General features: G+C 43.2%; 1 protein-coding gene across 4 annotated transcripts in view; it reads right to left on the reverse strand.

Annotated features, from left to right (window-relative positions):
- The window catches only part of TANC1 (tetratricopeptide repeat, ankyrin repeat and coiled-coil containing 1), a 229561-nt gene that overhangs the window by 75965 nt on the left and 133427 nt on the right, over nt 1-20169 (reverse strand). For 3 of the 4 annotated variants that reach the window (XM_060302398.1, XM_060302396.1, XM_060302393.1), the window contains 3 exons: nt 12733-12837; nt 1529-1659; nt 303-489 (listed from right to left, as the gene is read on the reverse strand). In XM_060302398.1, the coding sequence (XP_060158381.1) occupies nt 303-489; nt 1529-1659; nt 12733-12837 (423 nt within the window). The remainder of the gene's footprint in view (nt 1-302; nt 490-1528; nt 1660-12732; nt 12838-20169) is intronic. The other variant, XM_060302397.1, reaches the window with a different exon arrangement.

Genomic DNA, 20169 nt, shown 5'->3' on the forward strand with positions numbered 1-20169 from the left:
CCCGATTCCCATCAAGTAGAATTGCTCAGTGAGGAGGGAAGATTTTTGTAACTTCCCAGGCCAGACCTGATCTGGAAAATTTTTTACCAAATGAGCCCAGGGTTATAAAAGTAAACACCAAGGAACGTAAAAGCCAATGCTTCATCCTCTCAGCTGTCCATGGAGCCGGTGCTATCTGCAAAGGACAGGGCAGGCCCGACCTTCAGAAACCGCGCATGCTAAAACCCTCTTAAGACGTGCCTGGTGAACGCTCTGGCTGAAACGCACGGAGCCAGCACATGACCGAGGAGTGAGCTTCTTACCTATGATTCCACTGTCCTTGCTTTCCAGGGTGGAACTAGGGCTGCTAATGGTCTCACAGGGACTTTTGTTGGCTGCCGTCTTGCTGACACAGCTATTCAAGGTTGAGCAGGGGCTATCGGTGCTAGGAGACGCGGTACTGCTTGTAAGTGTGGAGCAAGGACTGATGCCTTGGCTCAGAGCTGTGCACTGTAAGATGAAGGGAAGGAGGAGTTAGCACAGCTACACATCCCTTTGTTTTTGATGCTGAAACAATGAAACTACAAATCGGAAAATGGAAAACAGTTTTGTTTTGTTCTTCAAATCTAGCGATCTTAATATATACGGTCTTCCAACATTTAAAAGAGAAATCTCCTAGTTCTGTTCCCCCGACTTTGCCATCTTCTTTTTTCTTAAAAGGGCAGTCTTAGAAATAATTTAGTGGGAATGTGCATTTAGTAGAGCAGAAATAGCAAACAGGCAGACTCCCTTTCATTTAACGTCTGCAGAAGACAAATGGGTTCTTTGACCTCTGTGCGTTAAATCTGGGAATTCTGTTTTTGTAATGTTTCACAAGCACTGCAACCTGGTTCGATTCCTTAAGATTTATGGGCTCTGCGATCAGGGGAAGGAGACGGGTGGCCACTGCGATCTTAATCAATGCATGACACCCTCCCTGAGACCCTCGCAGGGGGCAGAGGCTCCGGCCCCTCGTTGCTATTCAGACGTACACTTCTCATCTCAGATGTGGCAGGCTGCTGTTCCCTAGGAAGGGGAGTGCTCCTCCGTAGATGGACCATTTGATCTCATTTTATTTTGTCTCTATATATAATCTCCTATAAATCTTTTCCTCACCCCACTGACCCTCCAAAATTTCAACGGATAAAAATGCACAGGAAAGCGTACACCAAAGCAGCCAGATGAGAAGAACGGTGCTATAAAGATAAAAGTAGTGTCGTTACTAAGGAATTCTCTCAGCCGCTTTAATTCACTCCGCTACTCTTCTCCGGGTGCTGATCAGGTTAATGTGGACATTTTCGTAAATTCTACACCCTTCTGCTTCTCCTCACCGCCCCAACCTCAACTACAAAGATTCACAAACACACTGTTGAAATGCATTTCAACACGCAGCAGCCCAGACTCATTTGGCCCGAACAATGACCTCCCCACTCAGGGAGGGGGGAAGACGGTCATGCCTTCATTCATCCCCTGAGCAAGTATGACATGCAGTGTCCTCCTCGGGCATTACCATGGTTTCGTTTTTTTCTTCAATGGTGATGTGTGTGGAGCTTGGAATCCCTTCTCCCAGTAAAAATCCCAGCCTTGTCAACAGTTCTTGAGCGGCTGGCGAACAGCTCGGTTCGTTATCGGCCTTTGCTTCTGGAAGAAAGAAAGAAAACAATGAAAGACACCCCTCTCTGGAATTGCAGTATCGCATCTGGAGGAGTTGGCATTACAGCTGCCTGTCTGGTGCTTCTGCGTATTTTTATAAAACGCACAAAGTTTGACAATGCTGCCTGTCCGCCAGCAATACATTCTAATTAAGAGACTGTGACAGGTTAAGCAAACAGTAAAAGAGAAACTCCAAGTGCAAAGGGTGAAATTGTTGACCCGAATCAGGAGACACGGTGTCATTTTCTGATGGCAATTCCTACTTCCATGGCATGAAAAATGGGTACTTCAGACACCAAAGGCAGAAAAAGGCCTACTCCTCTTACTCTTGAAGAGCACAGTGTGTCCAATGCCAACAGGAGGCTGAAATAAAGTAAAATCCAAGTGGCATGCTGCCAGAGCTATTAGATGCGGGGGCAGAGGGGGACTGAAATGCAAGCTCTCATTTAACAAGAAAGAGGCATGACCACTTCAGTGGAAACTTCCTGTGCACACCCCCTAGGAGTGAAAGTCAAAACCAGAATTCCAACCCAAGGGTCAATCATCAGGGATCCACGTTGAAACAAAGATCTTAAGTCCCAGTGAACTGTGTCCTAAGAGACAGGGCCCAGTAGTACACCCTGCTGTCCATGGGGAGGTGCAGAAAAATGGGTTGTCTTCTCAGCACACTCCACAGTAAGGCTGGAAGCACGTTCCACCTGAAGGTCACAGGGCATGTTTGGATGCCCTAAGCCTGGTCATCTTGCTCGGTGCACTCGAGATAATTTTATTGTTGGACTTGACTTAAATGTTGAGCTGTAGATTAATCTTGTATCCAAAGCCTAAGGGAACTTAATTTTGGTGGACAAAATGATATTCACATCATTCTAACAGCTCTCTTACAGTTTTAAGTCAGCATCCATCAGGGAATGAAATAACGTATAAAGTTAACTGTGCCTACAAAAGTTAGAGCTTAAGAACAACATACAACCCGTAACAGTCGTTCCTCTTAATGTTTTGTTGTTTTTTGTTAATTGTCTAGGTACCTAGATCCATACCTTCATGAACAATTTTCCCTGGATGTGGAAATCTACAGATAATAGGTCACAGAAAAATAAAATGAGGAAAGAACAAATTCGAGATATTACTTTTGAGCTACAACATCAACCCCAAAGTTCAATGCTAACTTTGCCTTTTGTAAGGAACTACAAAAATCAACATAAGCAGAGCTGAGAAGACCACCTGTATTATACTCACCCACATTATGAGTTTTGCTAAGTCATGCTCCCAGGATGGCAGCTGTAAGAGGAACTAGGCTGACTGTATCCTCAAGGAAGGAAAAGTACCCCACCCCTTGGCTTGCTCTCAAAAGCTCCCAATGTTTAGGGTGAGAAGAGCTGTTTCCCAGCTTGGACAGTTTTCAGTTGCTCTAGAATACTGCAGAGATAAAATAACCAAGGCTTGATCGTTGTGGGTTAAAAGAGCCCTGATGTTTCTGGATCATTTGAGATAAACCCATAACACGAAGGAGCAGTGGCCCCAAACCAATGACAGGGGTAAGGAAGCCACCCCAGAGCAGGTCAACCACACCCTCAAAGCTACTCTACAGAAGGTCCCTTCCCACCAGAGATCTCCAACCACATTTTGACTCTTAAGGTACATGGGCACTGGGGAAAGGAAACCAGGAACCAAACCAAATCAGCATGATCCAGGCACACCCAAGGGCTGGACCACTTCAGAACAGGATCAGTGCCGCCCTCCCCTGCCCCAAGGCTCAGGCAGGGCAGCTACTTTATCTTAGGTGTGGCAGCTGGACGGGAGGGAGAGAACAGGATGCAGCTGGAAAGGGGAAGAAGTGGGTGAGGGGCCAGTACTCAGCACTTTCTCTACTCCACACCCCACTTTCTTTTCAAAACAATCTCTACACTGCTTCCCAATTGTGACCTGCCCCAGAATGTCTAGCTTCTGGTTCAACCTGAAACACTCTGGGGAGAGAGCCAAAAACTACTCCCAGTTGGCAGTTGCCGTCACGAAATTTACCCTGACTACAAACAGGGCCACAGCCAATGGCTCACTCTGAGACCCGCATCCTGTGTAGGTCCTGGGTGGGAGGGGGGCCGGAGGCAGCAGATTCACCCCAGATTGTCAAGGTTTTCATTAAGAAAATAATAATTTTATATACGCATATCACTGTGTATATATATATATATATATATATATACACACACACACACACACACACACGTGTGTGTTTGTGTGTGTGTGTGTATAAATTCAAAGACAACTAGTCATCTAAACTTCCCCCCTTCAGACAAGTTGGGGAGCAGTGGCCATTCCAGTCTCCTGAAGAGACAAGAGATGCCCAAATTCATCATTAACTTGTTCTCTTAACTGTTCAATCTGGTCTTTGTTGCTACCAACGTTCCAAAAATCTACCCAGGTTTGGGAGGAATGAACAGATGTTCTTTATTGCAGTTTTGGCATCCATTAAGCCACTACAATTTTCTTTCTTCCAGAAGCTTCCCAACTGTCTTTTCATATTACTCTTTCTACTAAAATGTCATCCTAGTGACCTTCCCCTCAGAAGTCGCCTTTGGTCTGAATTCCTTAATCCACGTCAAGCTGTCCGCATCTTTCCTTCCCTAATGCACAGAGTGTCTCTCGCTGAACTTTTCATTCTGGCAGAAGGACCCCTGGGTGAAGTGTGACAGTGCCATTTTGGGGAAGATGAGTTGCCTGGGAACACACACTGATACACTCGACTGTGAAATGGAAATGTATTTGTCCTTCCATAGTCAATTACCAAATACTGAGATCTGAACAGTCAGATAGGATTTTCTTTGAGCTAATGATTCCAGAACGACTCCCAAACCAAAATTCAATGGGATACTCTAGATAGTCTATTTTCATTTGTGTAGTTAATATTAAATCACTCATCAATAATGGGTGTACCTTACCCCACAGCAGTGGGATAAGGGCTGGAGAGAAAGACCTCATCTCTTAGCAATGCTTTCACATCTCATAGATTTAAATAGCCAAAGAACTTATGATGACTGTAGCTGGAGGTGACAGAGTATCTGGCCTCACACTCCCTAGGAACCCGTTAGGTAAGTGGAGAGCGATATTCCTCCCAATAATGTTCTCATGAAATCCTTGCTATTACACCACTGTGGAATAATCACATGGAGAAAGGCAAAGGGAATTTCTTTGATCACTCCCTGCCTGGCTCTTTTCACCTGTTCACACCTGTTAGATCACATCTGGGGTGCCAACATCCAGGTACGGTCCACAAGGTGACTGGCTCCATCCTAACTTCAAACCTATTTGTCCCCTTAATAACCATCCCCTCACCTTCCCCCCCTACAGACTCAGAGGAAAAGACTTCCCCACACTAAAGCTATTCTGGATCCCTTACAGCGTGAGCCTCTCTAAACCTCAATTTCCTCATCAGGGAAGTGGCCATCACCTACTTCTTAAAGATTGTGAAGCTCAAAACAAATGTGAGAAACATCTTATGAGCCGAATATCTTTGAGATAAAACACTGTACCAAAGTTGGTCATTAGTTCTACCAATTTTAACACCAAGAGCCCACTTTCTCACTATTACTTCATTTTCTGTTTTCATGGCTTCCGTTCTATATTTAATGTGCATATATTTCTCTTTACGGAAAAAAAAAAATAGTTTTCTGTTTAGAATTTTTCTGCCTTAATTTAACTTTTTCTGAACTCACTATTCCTTCAAGACAACAAATCCCCTCCTGCTATCAAACTGTTCCAACTTGGCCCACACTTAACTGCTTTCATTTCCCATATAATCATTCTGACTTCTTTAAAGCCAGACGCTATTAGAACCTTGGAAGTGCCTGGGGATTACCAGTGATAATGCCGTCAAGAGAAGCCTTTTCTCCACTCTCGGTCTCCTCAACCTCAACAGAGCGCTGGGCACTGTTGATGACGCTTGGCTATTCACTAGCAGGTAACCGTGAACCACTGACTTAACATCAGCTTCCAAGACAGTACTTCTGAATCAAGTCTGTTAAGTGAGACACAGCCTTGATTGATGTTAAATCCCTTCCTCTGCCTCTACCTGTCTAGGACCTGCTTCTTGCTAAACCTCTTGCCTTCCTTGCCTTCTACTCCACAAACATTTTCCTGTTTCTTTCTGCTTACTCCTTCTCCTAAGGCATCGCCATTCCCTCCTCCTTCAATTTCCAAAAATACTATTTACAGAGGAGCATCTATCCATGAACCTGATCTGGTTCTGTCTATAACTGGTTTCTAGTCTGGAATACCAAAACATAGTTATCGTATAAGTTATCTTTAGGCTTTTCATCTCATGCATCCCACACTGAAATTGTTACCAAATCTTACCATTTCCTGTTTCAAAATGTTTCCTGAATTCGCCTTTTTCTCTTCAGTCACACTGCCGCTTTAAGTCCTCATCCTCTCCAGTCTAGATAACTATTAGTCTGTGAATCAATTTTCTCACCTATTTTTATTTTCTCCCTCTCTTTTCCTTCCTCTAAGCCAGTGGTTCTCAAATCTTTTAGTATCAGAGCTCACCGCTAAAAAGTAAGAACTCCAAAGAGCTTGGGCTTATATGGGTTATGTCTATTGATATTTAGCATGTTTGAAATTAAAACTAAGAATGTTAAAATCTCTGTTAATCCATTTCGGGTTAATAAAAATTACACTAACAAATAATATTTTTGATAATAACCGTATTTTAATTTAAAAAGTTAAGAATGGCATTGTTCTACATTTTTGCAAATTCTTTTTAAGGTCTGATTTAATAGAAGACAGTTGGATTCTAATGTCTACTTCTGCATTCAATCTGTTGTGATAGGTTCTATGGGTTGAAGCATGTGAAGAATTGTGGCTTTAGAGAACAATGTATTGAACAGTTGGGAAAGGGAGGAACCTTTCCAGTTAATTACATATATTCTTCTTTGACACCTCCCCAATCTGACAAGTAGCAATTTCTTAAAGGTAAGTTCCAATGTTGATCTGAATCTGAATCAGTGAACTTCTGTACTCTGTTACAGTAAAATCCAATGGTCTGTTTTATGCTTCAAATGGATTTTACCCATGCAAGATTTTCTAACATCATGCACTGGGTCATTTGGAAAATACTGGTTTTGCAGATCTTGCAAGTGTTGACACATTTTATTATACAACACCAAAATATCACATTCATTAACATCACCACAGATCTCAATAGCAAAGTCTTGGGAAGCCATCAAGCTTTTTGCGACAGATGCAAATTCCCCAAAACCTAATTTTCATTCGAAAGGTCAAATTGTATCATTGGCAACTAATCCCTGTCAGGATTTTTTGTTTGTTTTTTTAATTGAAGTGAGGTGTTCATTTTGTTCCTTTTCGAGGAAACATGTCAAATACCCAATTCTGAATAACCCTGATTTGTCAGTTGTACTTTCAAGTAAAAATGATGTTCTTTTTTTTTTTTTTTTTTTTAAAGAAAGGCTAGTTCAGCTTGCAATTCAAACAATTACACAAGGGCTTTTCCTTGAGACAACCATCATACTTCAGCACACAGTGGACGCTGCTTTCTGCGGACTTCCCATTTCATCACACAGAATATTAAAAAGATGGGTATTCAAGGGTCAAGACTTAAAATTCATTATTTTTAGGGCTTCATTCAAGGACATTTTTCAGTGAATTATTATTTCTGCTGCAAGTGGGTGTTGGTAAAAAAAAAAATACCACATGTAGCCCTAGAATAGCAGGAGCCCCTACTTTAACATGTATTAAGGCATCAGAAGTCTTACCAACAATTGCCCTTGCACCATCACTGCAACTGTCAATGCAAAAGAAATGGAAATATCTTAGTGTTATTATGCAAAGAGCTGTGACTTCACAGACCCTGTGCAAGGGTCTCAGGGATGCCTAGAAGTCCATGTCCCACTCCTGTAGAACCTTTAAGTCTTCAATTGTACTAAATTCTCCCTTCTCATAAAAATAATAAATAAAACCATAGTCGCAGACTCCCTCCACCCTACTAACTGATCTCTCATCTTCCCTTACTTGCTCAGCTTCTTAGGCGGAAAAGATAACCTCAGCAATTCCATTTCCTTATCACATACCTACAACTTAAACTCATTCACCTTCACAAGCCTCCTAAAACAGCCCTATTAGGCACAGTAACTCTCTTTTCATGCCCCATCTCCTCTTTTGATTTTCCTGTAAATTTTTGACCTTGGCAGATACTCTGCTCTGCAAGGAAGAAAGTGGCAACTGTCACATCAGACACTCAGAGGGGAAACCCATGGACACTGTGTGGTCTTGTGGGTTCTTCTACCCTTTTGCTGGTGCTTCTTCCACCTTATTCACAGCTCAAAAATAAAATACCAGAGGTTTTCAGGTCTCTTCTCTCAATGACCTTTTCCCTAGTGTAATGCACCTAACCTCATCACGTTCCCTCTAAGTAAAAGGCTGCTCAATTTACCGCCTGAGCTCTTTCTTAAGCCCCAGTTTGATTTTTCCAACTGTTCACTGGACACTTTTGCCTAGATGTGCCCAGACCTCAAACTCAACATGCCCGAAACTGAACTCAAACCAAAATGGACAGGTCCCTCTCTCCTAGTGTCTGGTTAATGTAGTCTCAAAACCCTGATGTCATCATCTTTGTCTCTTATGGCTTCCAGATCCTTGCAATTCCTCAGGAATCTTCCTGTATCACTTTTTTCCTGATCCTGTTCTAATTTTTTTTTTTTTTTTTTTGCGGTACCCGGGCCTCTCACTGCTGTGGCCTCTCCCGTTGCAGAGCACAGGCTCCAGACGCGCAGGCTAGGCGGCATGGCGCACGGGCCCAGCCGCTCCGCGGCATGTGGGATCTTCCCAGACCGGGGCACGAACCCGTGTCCCCTGCATCGGCAGGCGGACTCTCAACCACTGCGCCCCCAGGGAGGCCCCTGTTCTAATTTGAGATCTTATTCTCTCACTTAACTACTGAAATCATTTTCTAACCATTCTCCCTGACTCTAGTCCCTTTCCTGCCCCACTCCATCCTATACTTTGCCAACAAGTGAATCAAGGCATAGTACTCCAAGCAAGTCTTTCCCGGCACAGCACCTCCATCTGCACCCGACTGGTCACCCAGCTTGGATTAGTCAATACTACTCCCTCACCCCTGTACTATAGTTACTCTGTATATATATGTCTTTAATCCCTGACCAGACTCTAAGCCTCCAAGAAAAAAGGACCTATGCTTGATAACCCATCTCAAATAGCATCCAACACAGTACTTTTCACAGCACAAGAATTTAATATTTATTCAAGGGAATGCAGAACGAATGGCTACTCTACCTCTAGTCTCTCCTCCACTACACACATACCAGGGATGTCCCCCTTCTGTACCTCCATCTAACTAAAACCTTATCCAACCATCGGTCAAGTGCTGCATCACCATGCTAAGAAGCTGAAAATTAAAAAAGCAGGAGCAAGGTTACCTCTCGGGAAAGGAAGAGAAATGTGATCAGGAGGAAACACAGTCATGTTTTATTTCTTAAACTGAGTAGTGGGTAGACAGGTACCATATTCTTTATACCTGTTTCATTCTCTACATCTTTTTGAATGTTTATAATAGTGATCAAAAGCATAAGGCATCAATGTGTACTTAAACATATATCTAAAAAAGATTCACTCCTCCCAGTAAGATAGTCCTGCATTTAATTATTCTGCTGTTTCATATGTGTTGGTTTTACTTGCTAACCACACTGCTAGAAAAAAAAGTTTCATCGTATTTTGAGACTTCACCAAGCAATGACTCATAAGACTAAAACTTTCTCACCCCTCCCCATCAAAGCTTGCTTAAGTAGCTAAGGATAGATTGAAGCAAACCTAAATGGATTATGGTTGCCCCTAATTCCAAGAAACATAGCTGTGAATCCTATTATAATCTAATAACCCTCCGTAATTTATCTAGTTTTCTATTTTCCCTTAAGGCAGAGGTATTGTTTTGTGGGTGACATTTTCCCCTTAAACAATACGTTGGTTTAGCAATAGGAAGCTTATTTGTGAAGAACATACTCTATATGACACATAGCTTATTAGGATCATTTGACAGGAAAAAGGGGATTGTATTTTGTTTGAGGACCTCACTAAGTCACTCTTTTTGTCAGAGTAGAAAGTGCTGTTTTTCCAAAATATTTTAAAATACTGAATAAAGTAGAATCTCTTTCCATAAAGATGTTTCCAGGTTAATGTAAACTTTAATAAACAGGTTCTTTGCTTATAATAAAAATGTTCATCTGCCCATATCATATATCCCACTACCCAGATGGCTAAAATAAGCAGATTACACATAAATACAACTGCTTATAAGTTCATGGATAAATTCAAAGTGCTCATTGGTTTTGTTTTACTTTGATTTAAATTTCAGAGAGCTAAGAGTCAAGAATTTATGGAGCAACACGACCATAAAGTGAGGCAGCTTAGTCTGGAAAAAAGGGTATTTCAAACATCTAGGAATAACTTGATATTTCACGAGTCTATGGGAAATTTCAAAAGCATTTCGTGAGGGGCTGTCGTCAATAGTTTGTTGGTCTGGGGATTACTGAAATGCTATTATTGACAGAATCCAGAAAAGTGTCTTAGAGACTTTTTAAAAATGCCCAAAGGAAATACGGAAAGTATAAGCCCAAATTTTAAATTAAAACTTAAGTAATGCTGCTACCATGAAACCCTAGAAATTAGGATTTAGTCCATCATGCATGCATCTGTACATGCTTGGGCTAATACTCAAACTCAATTAGTTTTAGTTTGCTCCAGCCTCACCTTCAGATTCAGTGACCTGGACATAAAATTTGTACTTTAATATGGCAAACTTAATTAACCCCACTGAAATGTAAAGGATTCCATGGGGATTACAAAACACACCATCGTTTACTAATCATCAAGTTAAATTTTGTTAGGCAACCACCTCTTCATCAACCAACAGACAACTCTCCTGGGGCTTCCACCGGCTTCGTGGCTAGCCACAAAAGACCACGTGCCCGCAAGCATGAACTACGCCCCTTTCCCGACGCCCAAAAAAGGGGAAATGTATCCTGCTTCTTAATTCTAGGTGAGACTTCTGGAAACTCCTGGTGTGTATTCGTAGCCCGGGTATGTCATAATTTCAGTCCCCATGGAGACTGATGATGCTGAATCCAGGAGTCAGGGTCTCGAGAGTAAGCCCCTCTGTAAGCAGACCGCAGGCTACACCAACAATATCAATCACGCTGCTTGAATTTAGCTCAGCTGGCAGCCAAGCGTAAGAATACCTCCTCCCCTAAGAAAGCCAATTCTGCCTTGGGCAAGGGCAGAAAAGTTCACAGCGGGAACTGTTTTATAACCTCTTTTCTTTGCCCAATAAAAATCCCAAATTTGTCCTCATTCTTACCCCAGGGGGAGCCCTAAACTCTAGACAGGATGTCAACAGGACTCCTGGCCACCGAGGAAGGCGTCACATAATGGAGTTCACACCAGCCAAATGGCAGGGGCGTAACCAACCAGGACTCCAAAGGCAGGTGGGGATGAGGGTAAGGGGGGGGCAGGCTTATTCTGAAATGGGCAGACGGCTCAGTAAATTCAGATTATTGATACTCACTTCAGAGGAACAGGTTTTCACTTTCTTTTTGACACCCAGAATAGAAATGAGCGAGAAGATTGACCCACAGACACCTTGCACACGTGAATTCACAACCAGGAGGGTCCTCATGTCTGCAGGGTTTCCGGCTATCCTGACCAGACAGCACTGTGGACCCTCGCCCCTCTGCACCACCACACACCTGGTGCCCTGCCCCTCCTCAGCACAAATCCTAGTGGGAACCTCTTACCTAAACCAAACGGCTGGGTGCCTGAACAGAAGGAAAAAGGGTGGCATTTCTCATGCCAGGATGCAGGCAACAGCATCTCTTCCCTGCCCAGAATGCTCAGTTCCTGGTCCCATCTCGACCCCCGCCCACCCCAAACTCCTATTCTTGATTTTCCTCTCCTGCCAACCCCTCACACTCAGCTCATTTTTAGCTTTATTTTCACCACCACTACTGCCACCCCACTCCATGTTCCTACCATGCCCTACACTTCGTACCCACTCCCTCCTATGCCTCAGCAGAAACATGAAATGCACATACAGTGGTAGAACATAAAGAAGCTATACCCCTCTCCACCCACAATTAGGGAGAGGAGGATGCCAGGTCTTCCAAGGTGGAAATATGGGTGAGTTTTCTCTTTCAGCATTACTACATAAACCTGTGTGCATATTGGGGGTACAACAGGCTTCTCTACATATGCCAGGATTCTTAACCATGTGTTTCTGCAGGAAAACAGGATGTAAGTTCAAAACACATAAATTAAAGACCTTAGAGTTGTGAGTTGTGGACACAACCCCCCACCCCAGAGAAAGAAACAAACAGGTACATTCTGGAATCGATTAAAAAAAATAAAGAACTATTAATACATCTACGAAATGCTAGAGTATGTACCGTCTGTTACACGTATTTCCAGATATAGAGAAAAAAGCAAAATATAAAGTGTCTTCATGAAAAGTTTCAATCAATTTGGATATTTTTTTTGCCTCTACTTCAACATTTTCTGAAGAAAAACTTTCGATGTTTAAAAAAAAAATAAGCAGCTTTCAAAAGTTACCAAATGCTTTTAAGAAAGCTAGTTATTATAAGCTTTGTCTAGCTACAGTTTCAGCTTTTCAGCCAAAGCCTGCTGTTGAATATTCTAAAACGATGGAGCACTAAAAAACAAAACAGAACAAAATCTTGGAAGCAGTCTACTGGCTGGCTTTTCATGTCCCCCCAAACCAGGAAGGTCAAAATTGACAGGAAGTTAAGTCTCAACCTGTAAGCAATGCACATGCACCCACTCAACTATTCCTACACTGTGTACATAATCCCAAGAATTTACATTAACGAAACAGATCTCTGTAACTGCCCAAGGAAAACCACCTCCCAGATACATTCAGTTTAGCAAAGCACTCCTGCAAGAGGCACTCAAGTTTTCATTCAGAAGTGGAGTGTCATGGTGTAAAATCTTGAGGGGGGAAAATCATTGAAAACATATTCTTACCATTTTCACTGGGCTCTGTTGGCTTGGGCACGTCTCGGAACGGGATTATGACTGTATCTCCAGGCACTCTGGGGCTTTCCACATACTTGGGCTTCCTGACGGGACCTGCAGTGAGAAAGATCTGAGTGTGGCTAATTTTTTCCAGCTGCAAACAAAGCTTCAGAATGTACAGTGTGTGTCCTCACCAGGACCCAGATAGGCCTAAAGGAAGAGCCGGCCCCTTCCCCTCCCTTGAACACACACACAGTCATTTCAGTACAGATGTAAGAACGGCCAGTCTGGGCTGCCAAAGAAAGGGCTGTAAGCTCAGCTTGGAGAATATAAACTCTGACAAAAACAAAAGCTGCTCTTTTGCTGTGCAGTCTCTACAGCTGTCTTTGGTGTATGTCACGTAAGTGATTTTGACATGTCCAGACCTGGATGGCTCATGGCAAAGGGTTTTTTATTTGGAATTTTTCTCTAACTGGGACCAAGACGATCAGGTTGCTGGTATCTCCAAAGTCAGGAGGCAAGGATTACAAACAGCCAGGCTATAACATCAATATGCTCTGCGTGGCCACAGACCGCAGGCATTTTATCAGCCTGGTGACGCAAAGCAATTGTGTGGGGCAGGGAAGCCGGCTGGTTTCTTGGTAGCTGACACAGCTACCTTCGGAAAGGCAGAACAGGCAGTCCGGCATACGATTCGGGGACACAAGAGAGCCTGAGAATCGTCTCTCTCACCTCCCCTTCATCCCCAACTTATCATCAGAAGACCTGGAATTCTGAATTACAATGAATGGAACCCTCACACATTGCTGGTGGCAATGCACACACGCAGCCGCTTTGGAAAACAGCTGGGTGGTTCCCCAGAAGTTTACACAAACAGAGTTATCATACGGCCCAACAAATCCACTTCTATGTAAATGTATGTTCAGACAAAAACCTGTACATGAATGCTCGTAGCAGCATTATTCATAACAGCCAAACGTCCATCAACTGACAACAAAATGTGATATATTCATACAATGTAACATTACTGGGCAATAAAAAGAAGTACTTATTCATGCTACAACATGGACAAAGCCTGAAAATATTTTGTAAGTAAAAGAAGCCAGGGACTTCCCGGCAGTCCAGTAGCTAAGACTCCGTGCTTCCAATGCAGAGGACGCAGGTTCGATCCCTGGTCAGGAGGGAACTGAGATCCCACGTGCCATGCGTTGCAGCCAAAAAAAAAAAAAAAAAAGTAAAAAATTAAGTAAAAGGAGCCAGTCCCCAAAGACCACATGTTATATGACTCCATTCATATGGAATGTCCAGAACAGGCAAATTTATGGAAACAAGTATGAATGGTCGCCAGGGACTGGAGGATGTGCGGGCTTGTGGGGTGATGATGGCTAAGGGGTCTGCGGTGATAAAAATGGTCTAAAATTAGGTTGTGGTGATGGTTGCAAAAACTTGTGAATATACTAAAAACTGCTGTAGTGTACACTTCAAATGAGTGAACTGTATGGTATGTGAATCATATCTAAATAAAGCTGCTTAGAGAAAAAAAAAAAAAGATTGCCTATTCTGTCTGGTCCTTTCAAACAGCCCATTACATTTTGGTCCAGAATCATCCACTTGACTCTTATTTTCCTTGGTTGTCTTATACTTAAAAGTGTGATTTTAACAATGCCACAGAGACAGGCAACATTTCACATCAGTAAGAGAAAGGGTGGAGGAAGAGTGCCAGACAGTGGTTCACAGATCTCCCTCCTGCTCAACCCTGAGCCACAGCCCTGCCCCTCCCAGGTCCTCAGCTCCACCACTGCACACTGAAGGGGTAAGTCAGGTGGCTTCTGATTATACTTCTGTGTCAAACATGTTATGCATCTGAGAAATTCTATTCAGAATGTGGTTTACGGTGAAAGTGCTGCCACCTAAAGGTTTACTGCAAAAGCATCTACACTATAAAAACACTCTAATAATTCCCAGCCAGTTATAATGTACCACATCTGAAAATAGGCTGCATTATCAAAGAAGCTTATAGAGCTTGACAGATAGGGGTATTATTTCAGACTTCAGAAATCATGGTTCTAAAATGGTTAATGTAGTATTTAACCATATGGCTGTCTTCATAATTGATTTAACCCTGTCAGAAAGGGAATGTTTTTAAAGGTTAAAGTGGAATGGTTTGGGGGGGGGGGGTGGAGAGAAAGAAAATTAAGTGGAAAATGTAAGCTATACAACAGTACACAAAATACAATTCAGATTTCATCAAAAGTACACACTTATCCATATATAAATATGCATGAAGGGAAAGACTGGAGGGCGAGGGGAAACAAAGATATTTGCTGTGAAGGAGACAGCAACTTGGAAGAAGAGCTTGAACAGGGCAGGCAGAAATGGACAAATACGAGAACTGTTCCACACTCTTGGTTCCCAACCTACTCCCTATGGTAAAAGAGATCAAGGGCACCTTTTTCGCATCATCTGCTCTCCTCCATTTAAAGAACTCAAGGGAGCTAAAGCCTTCTTTTATTATCGTCCAATGATTCACATTGCCCCAACCGGCAACCATGCACCACTCATGAAGTACCTGTAAGATTCTGTTCACCTTAACTCCTCAGGGTACAGTAATAACCAATCTAAATAGATCTACTTCCAGCCAATCTACCTACGCCACACATCCTTCAAAGATGTTCTCTAACAATAAGCACTCTCTTCAAAATGGGCTATTTCACATGGATGTACAGCTGTTGTTAGGAATGGTTAGAATGTGAACCTCAACGTCACCCAGAGCCTTCAGAAAGCATCTATGCCCATCTGTTTGTCTGTAACTGTGTTCTACTCAGAGGTCAACCCCTCATTGTAAGAAATACTCAACACTAAGGTGACGGTGTTAAGAGCAGAGCCTCTAGAATGGATAAAGAAGATGTGGTACATACACACAATGGAATATTACTCAGCCATAAAAAAGAACAAACTAATGCCATTTGCATTACATGGATGCCATGCATTACATGGTCCACATGGATGGACCTAGAGATTGTCATACTGAGGGAAGTAAGTCAGACAGAAAAAGACAAATATCACGATATCGCTTATATGTGGAATCTAAAAAATGGTACAAATGAACTTACTTACAAAACAGAAATAGAGTCACAGATGTAGAAAACAAACTTATGGTTAGCAAGAGGTAAGGGGGCGAGGGATAAATTGGGAGATTGGGATTGACATACACACACTACCATACATAAAATAGACAACTGATAAGAACCTACAGTATAGCACAGGGAACTCTACTCAGCACTCTGTAATGACCCATATGGGAAAAGAATCTAAGAAAGAGTGGTTATATGTGTATGTATAACTGATTCACTTTGCTGCACATACAGCAGAAACTAACACAACATTGTAACTATACAATGTTGTCTATACTCCAATAAAAATTAATTAAAAAAAAAAAAAGAGCAGAGCCTCTAGACCTGGGCAGACCTAGGTTCAAATACGGTCTCCCTCCCTCTCCAGTTCGGACCTCAGTACATCCCAGAGCTAAACGATGAATGAGGGAGAGTTCAGCTCTAAGGGGAAAATCCTGAAAGCAGAGGGCAGGTCTCTCAGGTTCCCACACTTGGCACAGTGCCTGGCATAGCGACCTGTGAGGCTGGACACAAAAGGAGACCTAGAATGTAACAAAGTAAATACAACTGTATTCAGTGACCACACAAGGCTAAGCACTTACATATATTAATTCATTCGATCCTAATAACTTTGGGAGAGAAGCATTATTTCCCCCATTTTTAGGTCAGGAAGCTGAGGCTCAAATCAGTGGAACAATGTGCTCATGGCCCACACATGGCAAAGCAGGAATTCAAATGGTTTCGTGGTCTGTGCAGGTTTGAAGCCCATGTACTGAATCACCATTCAGCACTTATCCAACTAGGAAATCTAGATTAAATAGGCAATCCTAGAAAAGGTCAGGGCAGTGGAACCTTCCAACACCAAATCCACAGGTCTTGGCTATACATTCAGCAAATCTTTTATTCATACTCACTTGTCTCTGATCTCCCCTTTCCTAAGAGTTGAAATATTATGAAGTGAATATAAACCACTGCTCTCCAACATGATCCTTTTATTTAAATTGCTTTTCACAAACTGCTGAACCTCAAATGCTATAAAACCAGATAAATTTATAACTACAGAGGTTTTCTTCTTTCCCCCTCAATCGCTCGTTAGAGACTCTGGGCGCTTTCCATTAAACACAGCAGATGAACACTCATTTGCCCTCACTCCCTTTCAAAACACCATTAAAGCTGCAGTAAAGGGATTTAAGAGAGACCAGTGGGAAAAGAAGACAGCCACAGGCAAGAAACCAAACTTCTGAAAGTGGAAACAGACTGCCGAGGAGCATGGATGAAACACAGCAGAAGAGGTTAGGGCTGGGGGTCGGGGGAGGAAGGGCTCAGCCTCCCAGACAGCAGACACCTCTGAAGGCAGGGGCGCGGCAGGGCTGAACGCAGGACCATGGGTTGGAAATCTATTGAAGGGAGAGTAAGACCCATAGAACCCCTTCCCAAACCAGGAAGCATTCCCTCCTTCATCCTGGAAGCAGAGCTTTTCCCCTGGAAAGGCTGAATTCCAACACCGTGGAGATTCAACAGCTAAACTCTTGAGTGCCACACTGAAACACTGGGCTTAAGGAAAATTCTCCATGTGGCCCCAGATGCATCTCTCCACACTCCCTGCCCCAGCTGTGAAAATGCTGACAGCAAGCTTGCACACCAAGCAGGAATAGATTAGAGGATTCCTCCCTGGGACGAGAAACAGTTGGGGACAAGCCCTCAAAGAAATGGTGGATCCCTGACCATTCATGCTACCATAAAGCCTGCCCTACACACACACACACACAAACACATACACACCAACCCTACCTTTCAATCAGCTTTGTAGTACCTTGTATTTACTTACAAACTAAAATTATCAGACACTCAAGGAAAGACCCTACCCTAAAAGAAAACAACAATAACAGGTTAAAAGAGAAACCCTGAGGAATCAGGGTTATAGGAGGTACACCCTCCAGAAAGAGAAGAGCTACCGTTTCTACTACATAGGGGGCACTATAACAAGGGCCTTCAGGGTCTAGTGAGGTGATCAGCTGACCAGACTGACCGCAGGACAGACAACCGAGGCCACACCACTTAAGACCCATTGTAATCACTGATCTTACACTAAAATGCCGTCTATTAAACCACAAGGACACTGAGTTCTATGCCACTGAAATGAAAAACTCCTTTTAAATGAAGTGGCCAAATTCTTTATCAACAGAGATCAAAACTGAAAAATCCATCCCCCTAACACCCCCCTTACTCAGGGGAAACTACTGCCCAGCACTTTTCTACACACAGCTTTCTGTTTACAATGAAATGCTCAACATTCCCAAGCATAAACTACCTAAAATAACTTCCCTTCTTTATGTAAACCAAGCGCCCTCAGGTTAATCCCCCCAAATTAACCAAAATCCAATACTACAATAATAATTACCCAGAAAGCATGATATGTGGGCTCCTAACTGTTTAAGGCAAGAGGCTCTTAAAAACAAGACTGTCAGGTATTAGCTTGAAAACGGGCTCATCCAGTAGCCAATGTGCTTCCTTGTCCCACCGGCCTTGCCACCCAGTCACTCCTGGGGACCCAAGACACTGGTATAAAGCACTTTTCAAGCTTAACTGGGCATAAGGATGCCATGGGGGTCTTGTCAAGATGCAGATTTTGATGCACTTACCAGGTATAGTCAGGACCACGGGCCATACTTTGGTAGCAAACGTATCAAGTAGGCAAAGCACAGGTCACCACAGGCGGGACCTCTAAGGAAGGCCACCCTTCTGGCAGGGTCTGAGCAGGGTCTAGGGCCGTGGATGGGGCACCAACTTGCCCAGTTTACAAGGTTTAAGATAAACGGGGATTGTTCTTGACCATAAATTACACCCAGTTCATACTCTGGATCCCTTTCTTCATCCCGATTCCCCACCTCCTCTGCCCACCATTCTCTACTCTGTGACACAGGGGAAGGGGGCTCTCAAATTTAAAGATAAAGGGCTCTCTAGATGAAGAGAAACATACAGTGTGCCCCCAAAGAGGTTACAGAGGTACCCAGTAGGCAGCCGGCACAGAAGAGCTCCTGCAAGCTCCTTGCACTGTACAGAAGGGCTTGTGTCAGCTGGAGGTGGGGGAGGGGCAATCTCCATCAATCCAATCGGTCTACAGCCTGGAGCTCAGCCTCCTCCCTGTGCCTTTCCTGACTTTATGTAAATCTCCAAATACACTTTTCCCAGTGGCCAGCTTTCCTACTCCTTTTGACATTTTAATCACACAGCTGACTATTTTGCTGCTTAGAAACGACCATATAAGGAATATTTTTTTAAAAAGGAATGGCAGAAATAAACCAAACTGGGCTTTATCTCTAGGCAGTGAGAGAGAGAGAAGGGCAGGGGTTACTTTTCATTTCTGAGTGTTTCAGTTAAAAATAATTATATATATATACATATATATATATATATGTGAAAGCAAAATTTGGGACACAGAACACCTGAGGCTACTTACTGCATTTAAAGCAGATGTTACATTTTTCATGACATCTGAAGACTATGAAAAGTGACCCTCCTGTGTTATCAATCATTTTAGAGATTTTTTTTTTTTTTTTAAACCATCTTGAACTTTCACAGTAAAGGTTCCTGTTGATTGTATCTGGTCTGAGTTTTCATCTCACACTGGGAAATGTTCACAACAAGATGAGAAAAATAAAAAGGATGAGGAAGAGGATTCCTTTGGCGGGGGCGGGGGTACCTTTATCACTAGGGCAAACGTCATTAAATAGTCAGTAAGAAATGGTAAACTGTGGTAAACTATCAGATCACAGTCTTGGATTTTTAAAGAGCACAATACCTGCACAGAGCTTCCAAAGTCTGGCCCTTCTCTCTCCCCTACACCCAAAAGCAAGCATTGTGGGGGGGAGGGAGAGACATGCACTTTGGAACTGAGAAAGGGGAAGACTTAGCCTAAGTTTATGGGATGGAGGGAACCTGGCCTTGCCTCTGACCACTTTGTCCCACACCGTGGTGAGGCTGGGCAGGTGAACTGCCAGGACTGCCCACAAGCCTATCTATGGAGGGTGAGAGCCTGTTGGGAAGATTCACTTTGAGGAAGAAGAAGCCAAATGATGAACTGACTCAGTCAGAAAGCCTCGGCCCAAGGGGAGGGCAATTTCAAGCACAGTGTGTCATCCATCACTTGGATTTCTCCTTCAAGAAGCAGCAGAGAGGCTGTAAATAAAACTCCGGAATGCTACTTGAACGGACTCAGCTCCAGGGAATGACACTTGGGTACCGGGAGCTGATGCGGGGCAGGGCTCCGGGAGAGAAGCACCAGCTGCCCCAGCATCCCTGGTCGTGAACACATGACGTGCCCCTGGGGAGC

The sequence above is a fragment of the Globicephala melas genome, chromosome 7, assembly GCF_963455315.2.
Source record: "Globicephala melas chromosome 7, mGloMel1.2, whole genome shotgun sequence".
NCBI lineage: Eukaryota > Metazoa > Chordata > Mammalia > Artiodactyla > Delphinidae > Globicephala > Globicephala melas.